General features: G+C 42.1%; 3 protein-coding genes across 5 annotated transcripts in view; 1 reads left to right on the top strand and 2 right to left on the bottom strand.

The window, feature by feature from the left end:
- LOC120447693 (putative mediator of RNA polymerase II transcription subunit 24) overlaps positions 1-21,839 on the top strand; it is a 61,910-nt gene that overhangs the window by 21,348 nt on the left and 18,723 nt on the right. Inside the window, exons 3-9 of the mRNA XM_039629222.1 lie at positions 4,541-4,636; positions 4,738-4,759; positions 10,245-10,324; positions 11,533-11,677; positions 18,105-18,421; positions 18,772-18,924; positions 19,956-20,237. Of these exons, the coding sequence (XP_039485156.1) occupies positions 4,544-4,636; positions 4,738-4,759; positions 10,245-10,324; positions 11,533-11,677; positions 18,105-18,421; positions 18,772-18,924; positions 19,956-20,237 (1,092 nt within the window). The 5' untranslated portion in view covers positions 4,541-4,543. The remainder of the gene's footprint in view (positions 1-4,540; positions 4,637-4,737; positions 4,760-10,244; positions 10,325-11,532; positions 11,678-18,104; positions 18,422-18,771; positions 18,925-19,955; positions 20,238-21,839) is intronic.
- LOC120447695 lies at positions 7,585-8,243 on the bottom strand. The gene is made up of 2 exons (XM_039629225.1): positions 7,809-8,243; positions 7,585-7,755 (listed from the first exon to the last, which is right to left on the bottom strand). Exons 1-2 carry the CDS (start codon positions 8,241-8,243, stop codon positions 7,585-7,587), a joined length of 606 nt encoding a protein of 201 aa, XP_039485159.1.
- LOC120447690 (phospholipid-transporting ATPase ABCA3) lies at positions 12,522-17,851 on the bottom strand. Of its 3 annotated transcripts, none has more exons than XM_044005940.1 (2): positions 17,523-17,618; positions 12,522-17,446 (listed from the first exon to the last, which is right to left on the bottom strand). In XM_044005940.1, the coding sequence occupies exon 2, from the start codon at positions 17,358-17,360 to the stop codon at positions 12,564-12,566; it is 4,797 nt and encodes a 1,598-aa protein (XP_043861875.1). In that variant the 5' UTR covers positions 17,361-17,446; positions 17,523-17,618; the 3' UTR covers positions 12,522-12,563. The 3 variants fall into 3 exon arrangements, with proteins under 3 accessions (XP_043861875.1, XP_039485154.1, XP_043861876.1); XM_044005941.1 differs by lacking the exon at positions 17,523-17,618 and having other exon boundaries at positions 12,525-15,923; positions 15,982-16,086; XM_039629220.2 differs by having other exon boundaries at positions 12,522-17,851.

The raw sequence follows: 21,839 nt of genomic DNA, 5'->3' as shown, positions 1-21,839 counted from the left end.
AAGTTCAGTTTAAAATTGCACATTTTAATATATCGTGTTTATACTCGTATCAGTTTATCAGTATTTAAGCTCAAGTTCAATATTTTTTTGAAAATACAAGTGTGAAAATGCGCTCTCTGTACTTCGGGTGTCCTTTAGTGTGTTCTGTGAGCTTTAGCGAGCTATGTACTTAGGCACAGCTGTACTTGCAGTCCTTGCCTGGTAATTACATACAGACTACGGAAAAGAACTCCTCTCACTGCGAGTTCCACCCGAAGCAGGACCTCTCCTCCTCCTCCCTCTCCTTGGGCGGCTGGATAAATATTTGGTTTAACCTTTTTCCTTTTGTGTGGCTTTGTATTTGCCTTTGGTTTTATGGCAGCGCCTGTGTCACTATTTCATTTCGATTTGAGCCGAGTTTGCCGCAGTCCTTAGCCAGATTTGTAGCCTTAATTTATTTGTTTGCGATTTTCTGATATTTTGTAATTGAGTTTTTCCTTTTTTTATGCTGATGAGGGTTTAGCCAAAGCGCCATAAAAGATGTCAAGAAATAGGGAGAGCAAACTGTTGATATTCATTGGACAGGACACGTTCACAGGCAGGATATTTATATCAGGACGTGAATGTGAGCGAAAATATGTCCCCTGGGAGGATGAAAGGATGGGAGTCTGGGAGGAAGTACTCAGCATCCTTAGTAGTCTTAATTTATCGCTATGAATGAATCACTTGGCCCCAGGCTTTGTTTCTTGAAAGGACACGTACCTTCGGCGACAGGATATACTTTTGACTTAATTTGATTTCGCCAGAATGAATTTCAATTAGCTGCAAATGAAATTTCGGGTCGTTAAGTGATTCGCACTGAGATAAAAGGGTTTTTGAACTAGCTCAAACGAATGATGTCTTAAATTAAAGGCAAATTTCTCTTTCTTCTTCGGATGGATCCCCAGATGGATTGTGATTTGTATCTCAGTAGTTTTCCACACCCATACTCCACTTTTGCTGCCGTGAGCCTTTGTTAAGCACCAACACTTAACTGTGTCATGCTCGGATTTATGGCTCCATGAGGACTTCGCATCCTTCAGATATGTACCTTCTCCACATCCCCCAGCCTCCCACTCTGCACTTCCCCACTTCCCCACTTCGAGCTGCTAGTTTTTCCGTTTGAGCCCTGAGTTGATTGATTTCTGTTCTAGTCGGGCCAAAGAGCAGTCTAAGCCCACCCGCTCACATCCGCCACTTCACCAGTCTGACAGTATATTGACGCGCAGTCATAAATAAAAACACTCAGATATTCATGCCAATGATTCCTTCTATTTTTTGCTGCTCTGAATGGGACCATCGTCTGTTGTTGTTCGTTGAGTAGAGCCTGCGGCAGAGAAGCCCCAACCAAATAGCAATTGTATCACTTAATATTGGTAGACTCCAGGCTCCATTGATCTGCACCGGAAAAAAAGGATTCAGGATCAGAATGTTTAATTATATATCATTGTGATTGATTGACTGATACTTAAATGAATTGATTTGCCAAACATTCAGGCTATGAAACAAATGTCAGACAAGCATGAAGTCGATTTATAATACATCTTATTTAACATTTTTTGTCATTCGAAATGTCTGCCTTGACTTATTGCCATTACTATTGATTTAATCATCATTTAAAACTTTTTAAATATCTATAGTTGTGTGCCTGGTTTTGATACATTTGCAGTGTGTTTGGGATGGGATTGGTGTTTTCGGCATCCTTGAGTGCTGAGCGTTTTGTTGATGATTTGCGTGTTCGTGAATAATTGATCGAATGACAATCTTTCGATGTGTCAGCATTGTTACGCGTTGTTATCATCCCGAAAAGTGGCATAAACATGCCGATGATTGTGTTCATCATCATCATTATGAGGCGAGTGCCTGTGTTGTCATCGTTGACAGCGGTCGTTGGCATCGTGTGTGTTCTGAATAATAAGATGCTAACGTAGCAATATCCAGATACCACGCTTTATGACTGATGTGCAGTCAAACAATCAGCTTTGCCCTCCACAAATCGGAATTAGTACCGATTTGCATGGGAGTGTGGCATAAACTGGGGCATCAGCTGCTAATGCCAGGCCCATCATGCTCAACTTCACAAATTAAACAAGATTAATTTGTTGGCTCGTTTAAAATGGCTTAACAATATCATTAATTTCATTGGCCAGGCCCGCACCGAAAGTAAACATATTCCGGCGACCAAACATGGCTTAAGCCCGCTTTAAACCGCATTAAACCATGTCGAATTGTGAGGGAATGGTGGCCGGGTATATCATTAATCAATTCTCGTGCAAAATGGCCATTTAAAGAGCTCATAAAACGCCGTCAGCGAAGCCTCAACTTGAGGTCAGATTTTTGCAACTTGTATTTTTAGTGGGTCAAACTTTTTGCTGCATAATTTTGGGGTTCTTTTGGGCCAGCTTCGTCCATTGTTGTTATCTATTCATTAAATTTAATGATATGGCTCCCCAGAGTTGTGACAACCGGTTCTGTTTTGAAATAATCAGCACTCTGTGGCAAGCATTTTTAAACGGACTTGCTCATTTCCGAAGTGACACACACATTTTGCCCCGGATCGCCTTGAGATGAATGGTTGCTCTAGAGTTGGGATCTGCTTCCTTCCCTTTCATCATAATTATAAACACAAAACAGGCAGCAGGATGGATGGATGGATGGATGGATGGATGGATGGTAAAATGGATGGGTTTTCACTAGGCTTTCACTGGGTTTTCGCCACAACGCATGTTGTGCTCCTTTCCTTTTTCCTTGCACTTTTCCCATTCAAGGCGAGCAACATGTGGCGATATGTGTTGGCCCACATTCGCCTCGCAATTAACAGATCAGAGAGTTGCATCCTCTGAGCCCCGAGCTCTGAGCCACATACATTAAGGGGTTCTTCTAGGACCTGTGATTCCAGCCCTCCTTTGTTAACTGCTCTCATGCGCCTCGTTGGCCTTTATTATTGTTGACTCTGCTGTCCTGCAGAAAGACTTCCACGTCCATTTCCATTTCCCTTGCACTCCCATTGCCCATTGCCCATTTACATTTCCCCCGTCATCGTTCATTGTAATTGCGATAATTACGACAAGGACTGGGGATAGCTCCTTGGAGCAACACCTTAATGAAGCAGCATTCATGCAGACCATTGATGCAGTGCCTCCTGCATCCGAACGGCCGTTCCACACGAGTATGCCATGAGTGATGGCCACTCATCCGTCGCTGTGCCTCGATGTCCTCGTCCTGTTTATCCACTTAGCAGCTCACGAGGTCCGTGTCGTTAATTGAAATCTTTCGCATTAAACCACCTCCCTTTGCCACATGCCACCTGCCATTTTCCTCCTGCCGCCTGCCATTTTGCTTTTCCATTTTGTAGCCGACCGCTTATTGTTTTTGTTATTAAAGTTTAATTAAATACCTTTTTGAAAGGCTCACGCATGAGTGGAAAATATTTTTTAATGAGCTTTTGCGCCTTTTGTGAGCAACATGAAAAAGACGCCTCCTCAAAGTTGGCCACACGGCGTATGCGTGTTCTTAGTGCGTAAATTGATTGAAACAAAGGCGCCCGCCCACAGACAACAAGCATGTGAAATAATTACCACTCGCAGACGTAAAAGATCCACTTTTAATATATAGCTTTTCACATTTTTCATTTATTGCGAAAGTGTGAAAATGCGGGTGAAAATGCCACCCCAAAGGCTTAAGCCGCGGGGAAAACGGGAAAACTATTAAATGTGTTCATCCGCATCAATTGCAGCTTTCTCTGGAAAAATGTAACTTCCGTCGTTCGGTGCGTGAATGCCAATCAATTAGCAATACTATTGAGTGTTGTTTAAACATTTAATTGTCGCGCCGAGAAAAACTTTCATGGGAAAACATTGCGTTTTTTCCTGTTCTATGATATTTGATGCACATAAATACCTTTTAGCAATTAATCAATGAAGCCTATTTGCGTAATGATGAATTAATTCTCAAGCTGAGGAATCATTAATTCATTGCAGCTTAAGTGGGAATAGCTAAACTTTAATTTTAGTACGCAAAACCCAGTATTTCAATTGAATTTGTGATAAATTGCGGATATTTTTTTTTCTAATTATCCTGTAATCCAAATGCCAATCAAAAAGACAAACAGTAATCTTCTAAATAAGTCAGAATAAGAGCAGTATAATAACTATTCAAGTACCTGTTCATTGAGCTTTTTATCCTAGTAACCAGATTAAAACGAATTACACAAAAACTTCGTCTGCTCTCCGTGAAAAAAATGATTCGTTAAAATATTAAAGGTGGGTGCGCAGGTGTGAAAACCTGTGAAAAGTTGGAAAAAAGGCGATGGAAAACCAAACTGAAGTGTAAACAAAACTTTATGGAAGGAGCTTGAAGAGCCGTAACCATGGCCGTAGTCGTAACCATTAGCCGTAACCAAAAACCGAGCCAGACATTGAATTGACCTTAATAAAGTCGACTGAGACTGCGACTGCGACTGCTTCGACCTTTTTTTGTACCTTGTTTTGCCAACCAAATAATCCCATCTCTCTGCTTACAGAAAATGCTGATACTGCTGCCGCTGCTTGGAATTTTTGGTAATGGTTTCGTTGCTGAAGTCGAGGCAAATCTAAGTCTGGGCTTTAAGGCCATCAAAGTGAGTTTTTGCACAAAAGCGTAGCAGCCATGAAAATCTTTATGAATACCATTAATGCTCTTTCCTTAATTATGCAATCCCATTCGCCGTCCACGGATCAGTTGCCCAGGCATCCGAATCCGGGTAAGTTCCTTAGAATTTTGGCAGCCACCACGAACGAAATTGAATTGCACGATGTTGATGCGTATTTGCAATTGATTTAGAAAAAAAGATTCACGAATCACATTTTCTGTGTGCTTCATTTATCAAAGGCCTGTCCTCTCATCATCATCATCACCATCATTAAATGGGCAAAGCCGAAGTGATTTTCTTAAAGTGAAACTCCTAGCTAGGACTTTAAAAGCCACAGGGAAATGTATTTATTTCTGTTCTTATTTGTACCTAACTATCAGATTTTTCCCCTTGGGTAGAGTTCATCATTTGTTCTATGTTACTAATTGTTTATTGCTTGTACTATTGTGAGCAAACAGGGCCAATTCTGAAGTTGCTCTGGCAGGAAAACGAAATAAAGGGACTATTTTGCCCAATAAAGTCAAATTCAAAGCTTCTTTGGCTGGAAAATGAAATGAGGGAAATGCCAAATATTCGTATGCGAACCATTTCGTTAGAACTTGCAGACAGGAAATGTAATTTCATGTTCACATGGCCCCAGTGCTTCAGCGAAAGTTGTAGACCCGTTTCCGAACATTTATTGTGCACCTATAGCCATCATATCCCCCATTATATCCAGATCCCATCTCCTGGGAACGAGTCCCACGCACACCGGCTCAAATGCCTAACTAACGAGTAAAGTGATTTTAATGGTTTTATGTTCGATTCTCTTTCTTCATTTTCCATTTTGCCAAACATTTTTCATTTTTTCGACTAGCTGTGTGTGTTCAATTCGGTTCGACATGTGCCATTTTCCCTGCACTTTTTCCGAACCCAATGCTTTCCATCCACTTCCCCACACGATGTCGTAGAAAGCTGTTCAAAATTAAACAGCAGTAGTCCGAACTGTGCCAGAAACTTTTCGATTCGAGGGCGTTACAACAAATTCAACCCATATCGTGCTGCGGCAGTAGCTGCATATACACTAGTATTTGTATTACACTGGCCCTTATTTCCCCCCGCCCCTCGCCCCCCCGCTAGAGTCAAAAGTTTTGAGTCAAATGCCAATACAGTTTGTGTATGGCCGGCTCCAAAATAAAAGTTATCGGGCCAAGCTGAGCTGAGCTCCGGACTCCTCGGCACGTAGTCCACCGACCAGTTGTGCCCCGGGTCCATTTCAATGGCCCACACGATTGCCTGGCATCAGCACAGGAAAAGAAAAATCAGGAATGGAATATCCAACATCAAATATTGGAAAATGTTTACAGCAAGCTAATTAGAATCTAATCATATTTCAGACAAAAATATCATAACGTCGGAATATATATTCGGTGTATGTAGTAACAAATTATAATTGATGAATAATAAATACAACTAAAATTTATAGGTATTGCGGTATTGGGTTTTGTAGTGGGAAACGAACATTTTTGCGACTTTTTCCTCTGTGCAGACAACAATTGCTCAGGGCCTTGATGCATTGTCCACTCAATGCGGAACAAGTTTATTTAAACTCGAGAACTTGCCCTTTATTCCCATCTTTTTCCCGGCCAAAATCGGAAAGTTATCGGAACACGAAAAATTCAGAAACGCTGTGAACTTTGCCAAACATATTTGCTTATACGTGAAGCAATGAAGAGTTCTTACAAACAAGTCATGAACTAAAAAGTTCAATGAGCTGCAAGGATATCAAGGATATATTCACAGTAAGGCCAATTCACATAGAGCTAATGTCTTGCAAAGTCTCTTTTCGAAACTTTCTCGGAATCATTAGAATTGGGACTCGTGATTGTTTGCGTCTTTTAGGTGAATGGCATTTTAAGTATTATATATTAGATATTAAGTCTTAGATATTGATAATTTTCTCTGTAAGACTTTAAATTAATTAACTAATAGAGTTTTGCCAAGCTCTTTTGGGGTCGTTGAGCCTTATAGTACTGCAACGCACCTTTTCACTCCATTCTAAAACCTCTGCCAAGTGTGTTCAAACATATCCCAGGGCCATTGGCAATCTTTAGTGCAGATTTTAGTTTGTGAAGTAGAATTGGGCACAGTTTTCAGCTCTCAATCACAACATGTCCCAAGCAAACACTCGAGCAGCAAAAATTGCGCATACGCAGCATGGGCTGCAGATTGAAGCGTTCTTTTCCAACTTTTGTTCGGACTGCCTTTGCAGTAGCCTTTCCATGATCCGCTCGGGGGCCAATGTCGGATGGCACTCAAAACTTGTCGCACACGCTCGAGTGTTGTAAATCTTTGCACAAAATGAAACTTTATTTGGTCATGGTCATCAACGACTTGAGTAAATCTAAAACTCTAAGTAAGGCAAACACTGCACACAGCCCAAGAAGCAACGAGTCCAAAGGCAGAGCCTCGCAGAGGCCGCATAAAACAAATAAACTGCGCACACGTGACCCCAAACAGGGCGCAAGGCTGTGGGCGGGGCCGGTGCTGATGACCCCAACAAAGGAACACGGGGTCCCGAAAAATGTGTCACGCCATCAACCAGAGGCCAAGAGTTCATTTCGCACGGTAGGGCATCGAGCTTAAGCAGGAAGTAGTTGGTGTATATACTACGTTTATGGATGGTGGAACTTTTCAGAGCACTCTGCTTCAGAAGAAAAGCTCATACCCCAAGTGATAAGTGGTATCTATAACTATTTATATATATAAATATATCTACGATTGCATCCTGACTTTTTTTATTTTAATGTTTGAAAATTCAACAAAACATTTGTATAAATAAAATGCAAGAAATAAAAAACATTAAAAGTTCAAAGGAAAGAATAATAAGTAACTCGTATTACTAAGTAAACAAAATAATAAAATAATAAATAAAAGGAATACGGAAAACTCAGTTATTAAATCTTGAAAAAATCCCCTCTTATCTCAAAGCAAATTCCGTTTGGTCGCTGAACATCGTTCTCATCAATTGCTACCAAGGTAAATACCATCCGATTTCGTCCAGAAGGAAGGACAAACCCAAACCCGAAGTGCATTTTTATGACATATGGTACCATAAAGTAAACAGTCTGCAAATAAAAACTTGTGAGAATAACATTGAATATCATTGAACCATGCATACTCCTTTGTGGTTGACACATTTTTCTCGAGCCTCGCTCCTGTTTCTAATATGTTCCGGAAAAATACTGTACCAATACTGCTTCGGATCCAGAAAAGATTTGCAAAAATCTCTGGACATCATATTGAGTACCGTCGGTTGCCAAATGCCACGCTCGAAATGAACGATTTTTAGTCGACCCTCAATGCGATCCGTTGGCTGTACATCCCACGTAGAGGTTAGGTATCCGTCCACGTGAACACCTTCTGGACCCATTACAAAGTTGGTGGTGGAAATATCAAACAATCCGCTCATATTCGCATATCCCGGCGGTGCATCCATACATTCCGAAAACACTGATTCGTCCTCCAAAATGTACTCGAAGTTTTCTCCAACCGAATGTTGTGCAGCGGTTAGAAAAACTACTAATTGCCACAGCACCGAAAACGAAAGAGCCATTTCACACTTTTTCGAAATGATAAAACGTCTATTTGATGGAGCTTTTATATTCTAACTCGTTACCTCGTAAAGCTACAGGGTATGTTGGGTTGTGGAATGTAATGTGATATGTGGAAAAGAAATATCTATATCTATATCTATGGCATATAACTATCGCTTGCAAATGAAAATCTAGATGGATTACTAGTTAATGAAACATAAGTTTTCCTTCATTTTGGTAATATTACAAAAGTACTGGGCATTTCATAGTCCTGACGACGAAAACGCTAATTGTAGCTTTATTTATCAACGTTCTCTTATATAGATTATTTTTACATAATTGTGTAAAGTTGATCTTGATAATACTGATCAAAACTGTGGTTGTAAATTGGAAAATAGATTTGCGATAAAACGTTTTACCTAACATAAAAAACGAGATAATCAAGTAATGAGCAAGATTTTTTTTATTTGATATCTAGATTTTTATAAATACGAAAGGGGAAAAATATATAATAATGGAAAATACAAAAATTACATAAATACATTGAGCAAAAATAAAAGAACACTACACCAAAATCTTAGTGACATGTCAAAGGTAGAATATTCAACCAACATTTAAGAAGTAAATAAAGGGTTTCGTGTGGGATCTTTCGCGAATGGTATTTTATATCCTTGTGCAGCTGTGACTCTGTCTAGTCAAGGATAAGGGATCCTTGCAGTAAACTCACCCAGACAAAGCGCCCTTGTCAAGGGGTGCATGTGTATGCCGCGTACGAGGGAAAACACATTAAGATGATTGCACTTCGGAAAATGACGTGATATTGCAAGAGTTAGGAGGGGCGCACTACACGTAGATACTTCCGGCATTGTCCGACCTTCGCAGGCAACTTTTCAATAATAAACGTAGATTGCTAATGTCATAAAGATGCGACAACGTGCCCATATTCATTACAATCAGCTAGCAATGCCAATTTTCGCATTAACCATTGATGCCAAATGAATGATGATGCCCAAGGAGGCGGGCGCCCACGTCTGCCTCGTCCTTTCGCAGAAGTCACGTCGCCAGTGAAATCAATTCAAAGTGGAAAAGTACAGGGCACGTACCCGATCCCCTTGCACACAAAAACACAATTGGGTGGCTCCTCTTTCAGCCCACAATCCCCGTCTATGGGCCACATTCAGCCCCACTGTGCGATTGCAAATGGTCCGCCACAAGCCGGAGTAATTGTGATTGGCGGCTACACATGCGAGTTTTTGGCCAGGCCAAAACAAGAACCTGCTCAAAGGCAGACACAGTAGACAGAGGAACCGTATCTGCAAAAGAACACTGCAAAAAACGTAACCAAAGCCATTAAAACAATTAATTCTATTGAAATTAAAGGCGTTGAAATGTAAACATAAAATTTAGTGCACACAGAATTGGTGTAAATCAACAAATATTCGAAATTCGATAGGTTTGCTACCCTCTAATTTAATAAAAAAATGAATTCACATATTTTTCTCTCTGTAGAACAGAGAATGAGGCAAAAACAAACTTTAGCGAGCTAATGGGATGCCATAAAGCAGCGGCATTTGTCAATATCAATTTTGATGAGACACGAAGGCAAACGGTGGAATGAAAGCAGGTCTATTGTTTGTGCTGCAAATATGCGATTCTGGTGAAATTTATAACAAATAGCACTGACATTAATTGGGTTCCCATTCACTGGCATTACACATACGACATGTATTACGCATTTGATGACATAAATTAGCAGTGAAAAGAAGGCGAAGTGAAATGAAATGAAATGTATGTTATAATAAACAAGTCAGAGGTTCTGATTGCCAAAGCAATGTTTTCGCCTCCTACTGTCTAAAGAGATAAGCTGTTTCAATTCAATTTGCCTTGCAGAACTTACCCGTTTTAATGCTCATTTAAATCTTCTATTTTCTATTTTTCCAACTACTTTTGCTGGTGTCAACGATGGAAACCAATGCAACGTCTGGATGCGCACATGGTCTTGGCTTCGGATTCGCCTGCAGCCAATTGCAGTGTGGGCAACACGACATTCGCACATGGAGTCACATTTAAATTGGATTGTAAAACCCAATGCGTTTGCGAGGTGAGTCGCGGGTACCAAAACGCAGCTTGCAGCCGTTGGCCAAATGCTTGGGGCCATCCGCACAAAAGTTGGCCACAAGCCACAGACATCCAGAGATACGTACTATATGTACTATGCATACACAGACACACAGATACAGATATAGATATTGGGACACAGAAGGCATTCCGGCCAAAAGCCAAATGCAGTTTCGCAGTCGTTGTTGTTTAACCTGTGCTCAGCGTGGCTCCTAGCGCTTTTAGTTCCAGCCTTCATTTTGGCCCTTTTTGTCCATTTTTGGTGGGATTAGAGGCGGCACTTGCACCATCTGAAACCAAATGGCTCTGCAGGGTTGAGATTTTAATTAAAATTTAAATACAGCGCAAAATGCCCGGAACTACAATTGCAAAATCACACAGTAGAATTTGATAGAGACGATAATGGGGGAAAACTGTATTTCGCTAATGAGATTAAAACAGCGCTTAACAGGGATTATCAAACTATGAATAGGAAGGGAAACAGGGGATATTTCGATGAATATAAAGCATAAATTAAATTAAATGGTAAATAACTACCAGTTTGCTGTAAGAAGATGCCTTTAACTTACAACAATTGTTTAACTTGAAAGACTAGATAGAACTACACTTTTAGCTATGGTGAATCCTTGCACATGAAACAATGATTAAAGTTCACTTCTAAGTTGCTTTAACCCAAAATCCTTGACATTGCTTTATGGCCACAATGAAGTTTTTTAACTGCTCCCGGGTTTTGGGGTTTTGGGGCTTCCAAGTCTGGTTTGGTTTTTGCACCTTATTTCCAGCTGCGCTGGTAGTTTATCATGTGGCATAATACAAACACGAGCACATGCAATTTATGCAATGCAATATCGTGACGATGCGAGAGATACGTACTGGGTATAAAAAGTATCAGCGGACTGTGTGAACGCTTAGAGACGAAAAGTGGATTACAAACAAAGCTGTGAGGGTCTGCACGAAATGTTAATTTTGCCATATACCACATATACCAAAGTACACATAAGGCAGCTAGCTTGAGGCAAAAGTTCGTGCTCCAGTCGAGGACTCAGCCAACTTTCGGTCGTCCTTGTGCGATTGGGCCAATATTTTCTTTACATTATGACTTTATTTTCGGCTGGCTGGCCAAAGCTAAATAAACAACACCACAGCAGCAACAATGGGCCACATTTAATGTATTTTAATGTGGCATTGCAGAATGGCCGCCACGCCTGCTCCACGCTCTGCCCCAACGAGCAGCTCCCGGCGCCGGAGGACACGATTTCCTGCCGATCGCCGCGCCTCGTCGAAGTTCCCGGCCACTGTTGCAAGATGTGGCTCTGTGAGAATCCAACAGCTGATGGTAAGTTGTGCTCTGCACTAAGAGAAAACAAATGTTTAAACAAGATATACTTATGTTCAATCATTTTTATTTGGTAATTACAATTATTTTAAGGATTTAAGATTAAATGTGCTCATAAATACTCAATAAAAACTAAAAGTAATCAAGAATGTTGTACCTTTAAGTACTCCATTCTTGATTACTTTTAGTTTTTATTGTTCTCAGTGCATCCTCGTTTCCACTGCCACTGCCATGGCCTTGTTATTGTTTTATAAGTGTGTTTATGGCTTTGGCCATCCCATTGTGTCCACTTCCTCAACCCGCCCACTGGCCTGAGTTAATGGCGCTCAGGGGCGTGTCGTGTTGTGTCCAATGCGCAACTTAATGCTTTTTAAGCGCCCGAGAACCCGAGTACCCCAGTACTGGAGTACCCACATCCTACCCAAAAACCGAGTGGAGAATGCAGCGCATATTTATGAAGATGAATTATTCCATCACGAGACTGGAGGCCACGAGCAGGCTTCAGTAAATGCTGGAGCAGAAGCGTAATTACTTACACAGGGATTAAGTGTTAATTAAACGCGCAGAATGCAATAAATAAACAAGATATTAAGCGTTCCTGCCAGCAGCTGCGAGGAATAGCCTCAGGCGAATTAACTGGGAATTCGAGCATTTGCGGCAACTAGTGAGGGGTTCGCAGGACCTGAGGGTTTAGTCCTGGGCAGCAATTAGTACTCATGGTATTGGAAGATGTTTTGGAATATCGCAAAAAAGAGTCTTCTTTGATGATAAACATATGTAGAATACAGAGGCTGCTTAACATAAAAACTCGTGCATATATGAACAGCTTATAAAATGTATTTGCTTTTACAAAATCGAACAAAAAACTAAAAAAACAACAAGCTAATTAGCAACACCAACATTTCCTGAAATTAGAAATATATATAACATGTCTGGAATATGTACATTTGAGCACCAACCGTTTAGTAAAGATTTGCGAACCATCTCGTTTCGAAGCGAAATCCAAAAAGATTTCCTCCAGTCGCGTTTGCATAATTAGATAATCTTCAATGTTCAGCCTATGCGAGTTAGTTTCAAGGAGCTGGAAAATCGTAGCCAATATTTTTGAGTGTGGTATGTAGTATGTTATCAGGCCATTATATTCCTCTTTGAGTTCGGCATCGGGAATCTCTTTCAATATAAATCGATTAACCTTTAAAATTCGATCTGTTAGAGAGCTTTCCAAAACAGAAGCCCTTTGAAGAAACTTTGAATCAGTTTCTGTGATCGATTGTTTATCAGCTGACGAAGACGAGTCTTCCACAACTCTCTGAAAGGTTTTCTTTTTGTGTTTGACTTTAACCTTAAGGATCAAACCCTTTGAGTACTGATTCTTTAGGCTTTGCACCGTTCCGATGCACTTGAATTCACCATCCACCATTATGGCCAGTCGGCTGCACAGGGCCTCGCACTCATCCATACTGTGGGAGGTTAGGACAATAGACTTTCCAGCAGTTCGAATCAGGCCTATTATGCGCCACAGTTGGCGTCTTGCGGCGGGATCCATGCCACTGGTGGGCTCATCCAGATACAGAACGGATGGATTTCCCAGCACCGATATGGCGGTGCTCAACTTTCGCTTGTTTCCGCCACTGTAATGCTTCGTTTGCTTGTCCATGTGCTTGGCAAATCCGAAGGATATGGCCAGTCCCCAGCATATGGGCTCTACATATCGACGTTGCACTCCTCGCAACAGGCAAAAAATGATTAAGGTCTGGCGGCCAGTCAGATCCTCAAAGAGTGCATCAAACTGCGGACAATAGCCGATTTTCCGATACACCTTATGCGTGGCTATGTTTGTGCCATCTATGTAGGCTTCTCCCGAGGATATCTTTTCGTCCCCAGCTAGCATCTTAAAGGTTGAAGTCTTGCCAGCTCCGTTGATACCCAAAAGACCAAAACATTCGGCGTGGGGCACGTGGAACGAAATGCCCTTTACTGCAAGTTTGCGTCTATAGCGTTTGGTGATGTTATAGACCAAAAGAGGTGTATCTTTTCGTCCCGAGTTTATCATTTCTCGCACCACCAGTCGTTCTGCGACCACGTCCTCGTTTTCAATAGAAGTTCCACCGTCTAAGCGCTTTCTCTTTGAAAAACAATTTCCCAACTTTTCGGCCATAAGATTGTACACCTTGCCGTCGTGCATAACTAATAGCAGAAACAATATTAAGCCAACCAATATCATATATGTGATTTCGGGCAATACGCCAGGGTTCTGCCAGCCAAAGTAGTCCGGAATATTACAGCATATGGGAACGTTCCGGCAGCGCAGATCTTTCGTTAGTTTCCGGATTCCACCCATACTGCAGCCACGTCGAATATTATGACCTATGTGGATGTTGCGAGTGGAGCTGGCCAGGCTGTAGTGTGGAGACACTCGAAAGTACCAGGCTAGTTGTTCGGCCACCGCCTTCAGCTGAAAGGCCTCGAAGTTCAGGGTCATGAACAGCAAAAAGAGCCCAGTTCCCAGCAAGATGTTTATAATGGCTATACGAGTGAAGCCAGTGGCAGCGTCGGAGAAGCATCCAGATGCCGCGTAACTTAGCATAATGCCGGGAAACCCAAATACCAGCAGCATATAGAAGTACCGACTGAGATCTAGTGCGGTTGTGTAGCCGATTTCCTTGAATGCCGCAATGGTGAGTATGGAGGAAAGGGCTGAGAGAACAAATATAAGGTAATCCCAAACAATGTGACTCGTCCAGTAGGCACACACATCAACTCCACTCAAGAATTGCAAAAGCTTGACGCGCGTTTCGCGTTCTCTGATGATGGGTATCGCATAGAAGGCCGTGACGAAGCACATGGTTAGGGATAAATTAATGGCTATCTCAGCGCCCAGCACTTGTCCCTTATTCAGCCGCAAAGTTCTGGCATCATCGCTATATGGCAAAGGCTCATTAGTTACGTAGGTGGAGGCTTTCTGGCCGAGCAATTTAATAGCCAGGGCGTTGTGCAATAAATTGAGCGTCAGAGGAGCCGTGTGCAGGGGCTTATTGTTAAGCCACACAGTTAAACTATCTTTTGCAATCGTGAGTCCTGCTAGGAAATGGAAATCAATTCGCTTGCTATAATTTCGACCATAGCTCAGTATGTAGTCCTCAAACTTGAGATCGCCTGTGTTGAGCAACTTGCATCTACTGCCGTAGTGCTCCAAGTGTTTCGAATAAAACTCGGCCAAGGACGAAGATTGATCAGTTGTATTATCCTCCAATATAACATAGGCGAGACCATACTGATTGATGGATATGGGCATAGCAGGTAGTTCGTAGTAAATCCTGCCACCTCGCGAGTTGAGAATCGTCAGAGACATGACCACTATGGGCAGGACCAGCTGAATCCCCAGCAGCCAGTAGTTCCTAGTGGTGGTATAAAACTTCTTAAGGAACAGAGCCTGCCAAAACATAAAGCAACGTGAGACACGTCTGTTTTCTCTCGTTTTGCTGTCAAAAACCAGGTCCTTGAAGCCCGCGCTTCCGTCAGCCGGAGGCACTTCCGCTCCACCACGAACTCTTTTATCGGTGTTGACTGCCATAAAGACATCTTCCAGAGTGGCTCCACTCAAGCCGTAGCCCACCAACTGTAGTTGGCCACACTTCTCATCCAGGTCCTGCAGTAATCCTGCAAACTTCCTGGAGTACTCGGTGGGCAGGCGATAGGTTAGTTCAGTACCCAACACTCGTTCGGGAGTTATGTGTGGAACGTACTTTCTTATCAACTGGTTTACAACTCCCACATCACAGCCACTCTGCATTATGCAGACCAATAGGTAGCCGGTGCCAAATCTCTTCTTCAAATAAAAGGAAGTGCCTTGGCACTGCAACTTGCCCTCAGATAGGATCGAAATGCGATCGCCCAGGACATCGGCTTCATCCATATAGTGAGTGGTCAACAGTATGGTGCGTCCGTCCTTTTCACTTTGCAATAGATCCCAAAGACTCCTGCGTCCGGCTGCATCGATTCCAGAACTGGGCTCATCGCACAGGACCACCTTGGCATTTCCACATAGAGCACAACAAAGGGCCAACTTCCGCTTCATACCACCAGACAGGTTTTTGGCAGCCACATATGATTTATCCTGCAAAGCCAGCATGGTCACATACTTACCAACCTCATTTTCCACCGCAGTGACACCACGAATTCCTTTCAGCTTGCTAAAGAATATAATGTGATTCCGTACACTCATGTCCTTAAAGAGTATATTATTCTGCGGGCAAATTCCTAGTGATTCACGAGCTTTTGCCAAATGGGTGCGTATATCATACCCGTTTACTATGGCCGTTCCACTCGTGGGCTTAACAATGCCAGTTATCATATTGATCGTTGTGGTTTTACCAGCTCCATTGTGGCCGAGTAACACGGTTATTTCGTTGCGATACATCTTTAAACTGATATCCTTGACAGCTTTGTGTTTGCCATAGGTCTTTTGCAGGTTGAACAAGTGAATTCCCACCTCTCTTGCACTTCGACAGCTTCTCACTTTTCGCGATCCATGTGTGATGTTGTGGGAACTGGGAACTATAGCCAGACTTGGCACGAATTGCCGCCAGTAATTTTTGTGGAACAGGAAGTTCCACCTACGAGGCACACCGTATTCTCCAGGGAACACCTGCTCCACATACAGGCAAATAGATAGGGACATTAGTGAACCCAAACTCATGGCCATGATTATATAGAACAGCGTAAGATCATCATCCGCTGAGACGGGGTGAAACATATTCCTCCAAGTGACTCCCTCTCCGGTTCCTTCCCACATGACTATGACATGGATGCCGAATCCCACGGCCGAGTTCGAAAATATCAGCGAAATGAGCAGCTTACCCATGAGGCTAAGACGATCGTAGTAATAGAAGCCAAATGAATACGGTATATAGGTCAGAAACCAGACAATGGCGGCCACTGCCGAGGCTGTGCTGGCTTTCGAAAACAAAACGGCTAGCATAAAGCAAAGACATATGCTCGCAACCACATAGGTGTGCAGAAATAATAGAACAGGAACCCAACTGGAATAGGAAAGTACTGCTACCGAAGCGTGGAACTTCACCATGATCAGGAACATGATGAGAAGTACGATCAGCATGAGCATTGCATAACTCTTGACGAACCACGCCACCCAATGAAGCCAGTTGTGCACGCCGATCAACTTCATGATCTCCTTGAGCTGAAATTCCTTCTCGCTGGTCACATACTTGGTCACAGTCGCGGCGGGATAGATGAAGCTCAGCAGGATTATGAAGGGCAGTAGTTGACGCAGGCCACTCAGCAATCGGTCATAGGTATAGGCCCTATAGGGAAAGCGCTGCAGGTGTATGCTCGGAAGATCGTTGTCCTTGATGCCCGATGCCAGAGTCAGCCAGGACATGGTCAGTGCATGCTGGATTGGCAGAAAGCCTTCCCTAACATATCCAACCGGCACTCCTCCATCGCTTTCCAATCTATTGCGGGATCCACTTGTGTCGTAGGACAGAAATAAACGGGACGTACGCCACGTGTCTATGATGGGGCCTTGCATGGTTCGCAGCTCACTGGGAAATCGGAGCGAGTAATTGAGATTAAGTGGATATCCTGCATCATTGGTTTCCACCACGTTCTCTTCAAACTGAACTCCAGCCAAGAAGTTGTGCAACACCATGTCCCGTTCCATGTGCAGAGCGGTATCATAGGGTCTGGTACCCAGAAGTCGTAGTCTTATCGCAGTGGCACTCACGATAGCACTATTGATGGGGTTATCTGGAGTAAAGCAAAGGAAATTTCTAGGTATATTAATGGATCCATTCTCGTGCAGTATCCTATTTCCATGTGATACCTTCCTCATGTAAAGGTTCAGGTCCGATATGGACACGATTGCGTAGCGGATCTCATCCTTTTTTTCGGGCATAACTATTATGCGAAGTATTAGAATGAGACAAAGAAACAAAACTGGCAGGACCAAGGCAAACACAATTTGCATTTTCTGGCTCCACTGAAGAATCCAATTCTTCCACATCAGCAGCTTTAGTTTATCCCAATCTCCAACAGCGTATACCTCACAGGTTGAAAACGATTCCCTCTCGGACTTCATTATTCAGTAGAATTCATTGAAGGCGACCAAGTTTATACATTTTTCGAATTTTTGATTGTATTTTCTAAGCCGGGTCTTAGGTGAACAGGAAATGTTTTTATCTATTTTTTTGTAGCCATGATTTTCGCTAATTTAAATATTTGTTAGTGGTGTTTTAATCAATTTTGTTGGTTTAATATTCTTCACTTTCTTTTGACCTATAAAGGTTGGTCTTTAGTGCACCAAGAAGCATGTTTCGTAACTGCGTTTTTGACGGTGATTAATGAGTACCCCGATCATGAGCTGGCTCATTAGTAATCCTCTCTAACTGCCACCCACTCGTTGCAGTTTACGCCACCTGCCACAACAGCACCACCAGCGGCAACTGGACCGCCTGCAGCAGGACCTGCGGCCTTGGCACCGCCACACGGCACACCACCACCCACGCGGGCTGCCATCAACTGAGCAATTTGCGGCTCTGCCAGAATCGCAGGTGCGACAAGGACGACCACGAGGACAATAAGTGGAGCAGTAGCCGCCCGTTGACGCACAAGCGGAAGCAGCATCGCGTCCACAGCCACTCCCATCAGCATTATCATCACCACAAGGAGCACGAGGAGCACGAGGAGCATGAGGAACACGAGGAGCCGGCCCACAGGATACGAGTGAGTGTCCTCTTAAGGACGAAACACTTTTGCCACTTTGGGGAAATACCCGCGAAACGGGTAGATCTGTGGTTTAACGAAAGTGTATTTTAATGGGCAGTAACTAGTGCACAGTATTTTATTTATGTCACGAACTTTACTTATTTAGTTAAGTTAAACTTAAATGGAAGATTAGATAAATAACGAAACCATAATAACCTTTTATAATATATACATAGATGATATCATAATGCACGTGGCTTAGAATATCCATATTTCTTCTATGTTTCCAAAGAAGCAAACAGTTATACTTAAAGCTGTGCCACTAATATCAGCCTTTTCAACTTTTTTCCGGGATCTTCCTGTCGCAGAAGGGCCACGAGTGCCGGAGCATCCAGCGCCTAGGTCCTGCCAGGATACGACTGGGCGAGTGCGTTTCCCGAAAGCTGTATCGACCCAAGCTCTGTGGCCGCTGCCATCGCGGGGTCAAGTGCTGTGCCCCGTCGGTGTCCACCACGATACAGGTGAGTGGGATGGGGCTGGGGATTCCCAGGGTAGATATCCAACTATTGCCAAGTGGCAACTGGGCTAAGACGGGCTGAGCTTCAAGTCCGACCACCTGACGCCTAACGCGGAGATATGAAAATCCTCGCGCATTGAGTTTGCTGCATTTCGTTTCCTTCTATGCTCCTCTGTTGCAGCTGGCAGAAATTTGCATTTTCCGCATGTTTTCCTTGCAGATTTTCCTTGCTTGTTTTTCGCCATTTGTCCTTTTAAATTAGATTACCGTTAATTTGAAACAATCCCATCGACAGCCAATCGGCAATGTTTTGTGAGAAATATCCTGTACTTACTAAAATGGTGTAAAAACATGAACGAAGAGGAAAATATGCTTTATGCATATATTATAATTTTGTAAGCATAAAAAAAAAATAGCACAGATTACAACAAATTGTTTCATTAGTTAATCAAATCAAAATATCTTCACTTCCGAAGCCAATCAGCCAAATAATATATTCCGTCAATTTCATTTGTCTGCATAAACAAATTCTTCTGAAATAAATTATTCAGGCCTTATTATTTATATATTCTGCTGTTTGTATTGCCGCTTACCGCGATTATTGTACTTTTTACAAAACTTGTTTATGCACTTGCCATAATTGATTGCCATATTTATTTGATATCCGGAAATTTAATGATACATTTCCCTGCCTGTTATACCCAAAAGACCATCCACTGCCAATGTCGTTGCTGTTTTCTTTATTGGCTCACGCCTTTTCGCCTCCTTTTACTTTTAATTAAAAGGTAAATGGCATTAAAACGTCAATTTGCAGAGCTGCAACAACAAGAGCCAATGCGCAGAAGGAAAGCAAAATTAAAAGTCAAATGCTGCCCAGATGCCAAAATCAATTAAACACTTTTCACCCGCCCGCATTCTACGAAATGTAATTTTTTTCCCAAGAAATGGAAATCCTCTCCACTGAGATTTCGACATCTTCAATCTCTCTACTAAAATTCTGTTTTCCCTTTATGCACCATTTTTTTCGTCCTTCAGGTCGAGTTGCTGTGTCCTTTAAATGCTGTCGATCCAATTAACTACGTACAGCGACGTCAGTCGAATAAAAAAGGGCAGTTGAAGGAGCCCCAGGACGATGAAGACGATGAAGATGATGGGGACGAGGATGTGGAGCATGAGCCGTTGCTGCAAAGTGCACAGTTATGGGACACGGTCGCCTTGGAGCCAATCGATCAGGAATTCCTGCAATCACATCAGATACAAATCGAGAATAAATTCATTGCCGTCGAATGGATACTGAAATGTGAATGCAGCACGAAGGTGAGTAAATGTAGGAATTGGGATTTGCATATTTGGGCTGTTCTTGTCTTGTCTTCGATGTTTTCTGTTTTTTGTGGCAGCAGGCCCATAATCAATGTCATATTACACTGGCCAACCGAATTCGCATGCCATTTGAGGCAATCATTCGGTTGGGTATCTACATCGGCATTCACTTACCCCTTCCCCCTTATTCCCCGGAATTTTCTGTACCAGATGCACGAAAATTGCTTTCACTTGTCATTTTAATCGCATCTTTTGTTCCCTTCTTGCCATAGGAAATACCCTTTAGTTAGCGAGGAGCCAGGGAATGATGGGCTTAGAATGGGAAAAAAATACGAATTTCTTTAAAATTTTTTACTTTGGGATATACTAAATTAAATTAACATTTTACTAAGGCTTTTAAAACGAACAATTATAAATAGAAACATATTTCTATAAATATAAACGATATTTATTATGGGATATTTATATGAAAACACAAAAGACATAAATATTTCAACAAGTAAATGATCTTAAAGCATTTTACTGGGTATCAATCAGTCTTTTCCTGTTAATCGTGTTTATTTAGCTCTGGTTATTTCCCAGTCTATGCACAAATGTGTTTTTGTTTCAAAAAAAAAAAAAAATTATTGCTGCAATTTTTTTGTTGACTGCTTGGTTGCGAGGAGCTTCGTATTTGCCCTCCCTGCGGGTAAATGGGCGACCAAAATGGGGGGTGGCCAAAGAACGGGGGTTTTTCTGCGCCCAGCTGTCTGTTGTGTTTTCCCATTATTTTGGCGTATTCATCTTGAATGCCTTTGCCTTCGCCGCCCGTATGCGCTGTGCAATTGCAATGATTGGATTTTTATGAATACATTCATCAAAGGACCTCCTCGCTCACTGCGCCACTGGCAAACTGAACGATAACATTTTGTTGCATACATTCAGGCGGCAACTTTAAATCGCTGTGCGAGGGTGTGCGTGCGATTGTTTGTGCGCCTAAGCTGAGGCTTTTGTTTCGCCTATCTTTGTAAGTTTTGAATGGTGAATGGGTTGTTCGAAAAATAGTCGAGCACAATAGCAGTTGATTGTCAAAGTATTTTTAAGAATATTACAGTGAGTTTATTAAAAACTATTGGAAAAAAACCAAAAGTCCCTTATTCATCTCTCTAAACTGAAAATTAGAACATTTTTATTTAAAGACCTCTATGAGGTAAAGTGTAAGGTACATTTAAAAATACAGTTTTTTAATTTTATTTTTTGTGCTCAAAAATGAGCTTGTAATATGTAAAAAAACTGTAATTTAGGCAAACTGATTACTATTTCTACCTTAATCATCATAAAATCCAATCATATATGCAGATTGCTTATAAGCTGGGGTCATAGTTCTTCTATTTGCTGTCCGCTTGACTCGATGCTAATTTGGTACCGGTGAAATATCCAAAAACGAATGCTATTTTTGCTGGTGAGCGGAATTTAAGAGAAAGCCAGCACTCTCTTTTGACATAGTTGCTGCACGCTTTGTTCTCTTTAGCTCTCTTAACGAACTGATAATAAATGCTGATACTGCAGCGTATGCCGCCTGCCAATTGCTTTATTCTCGGTTAAATTGCATTGACATAA

The sequence above is a fragment of the Drosophila santomea genome, chromosome 3L (genome assembly GCF_016746245.2).
Source record: "Drosophila santomea strain STO CAGO 1482 chromosome 3L, Prin_Dsan_1.1, whole genome shotgun sequence".
Taxonomy (NCBI): domain Eukaryota; kingdom Metazoa; phylum Arthropoda; class Insecta; order Diptera; family Drosophilidae; genus Drosophila; species Drosophila santomea.
Note: the sequence above shows the minus strand (reverse complement) of the source record. Positions and strands in the feature narration are given on the sequence as shown.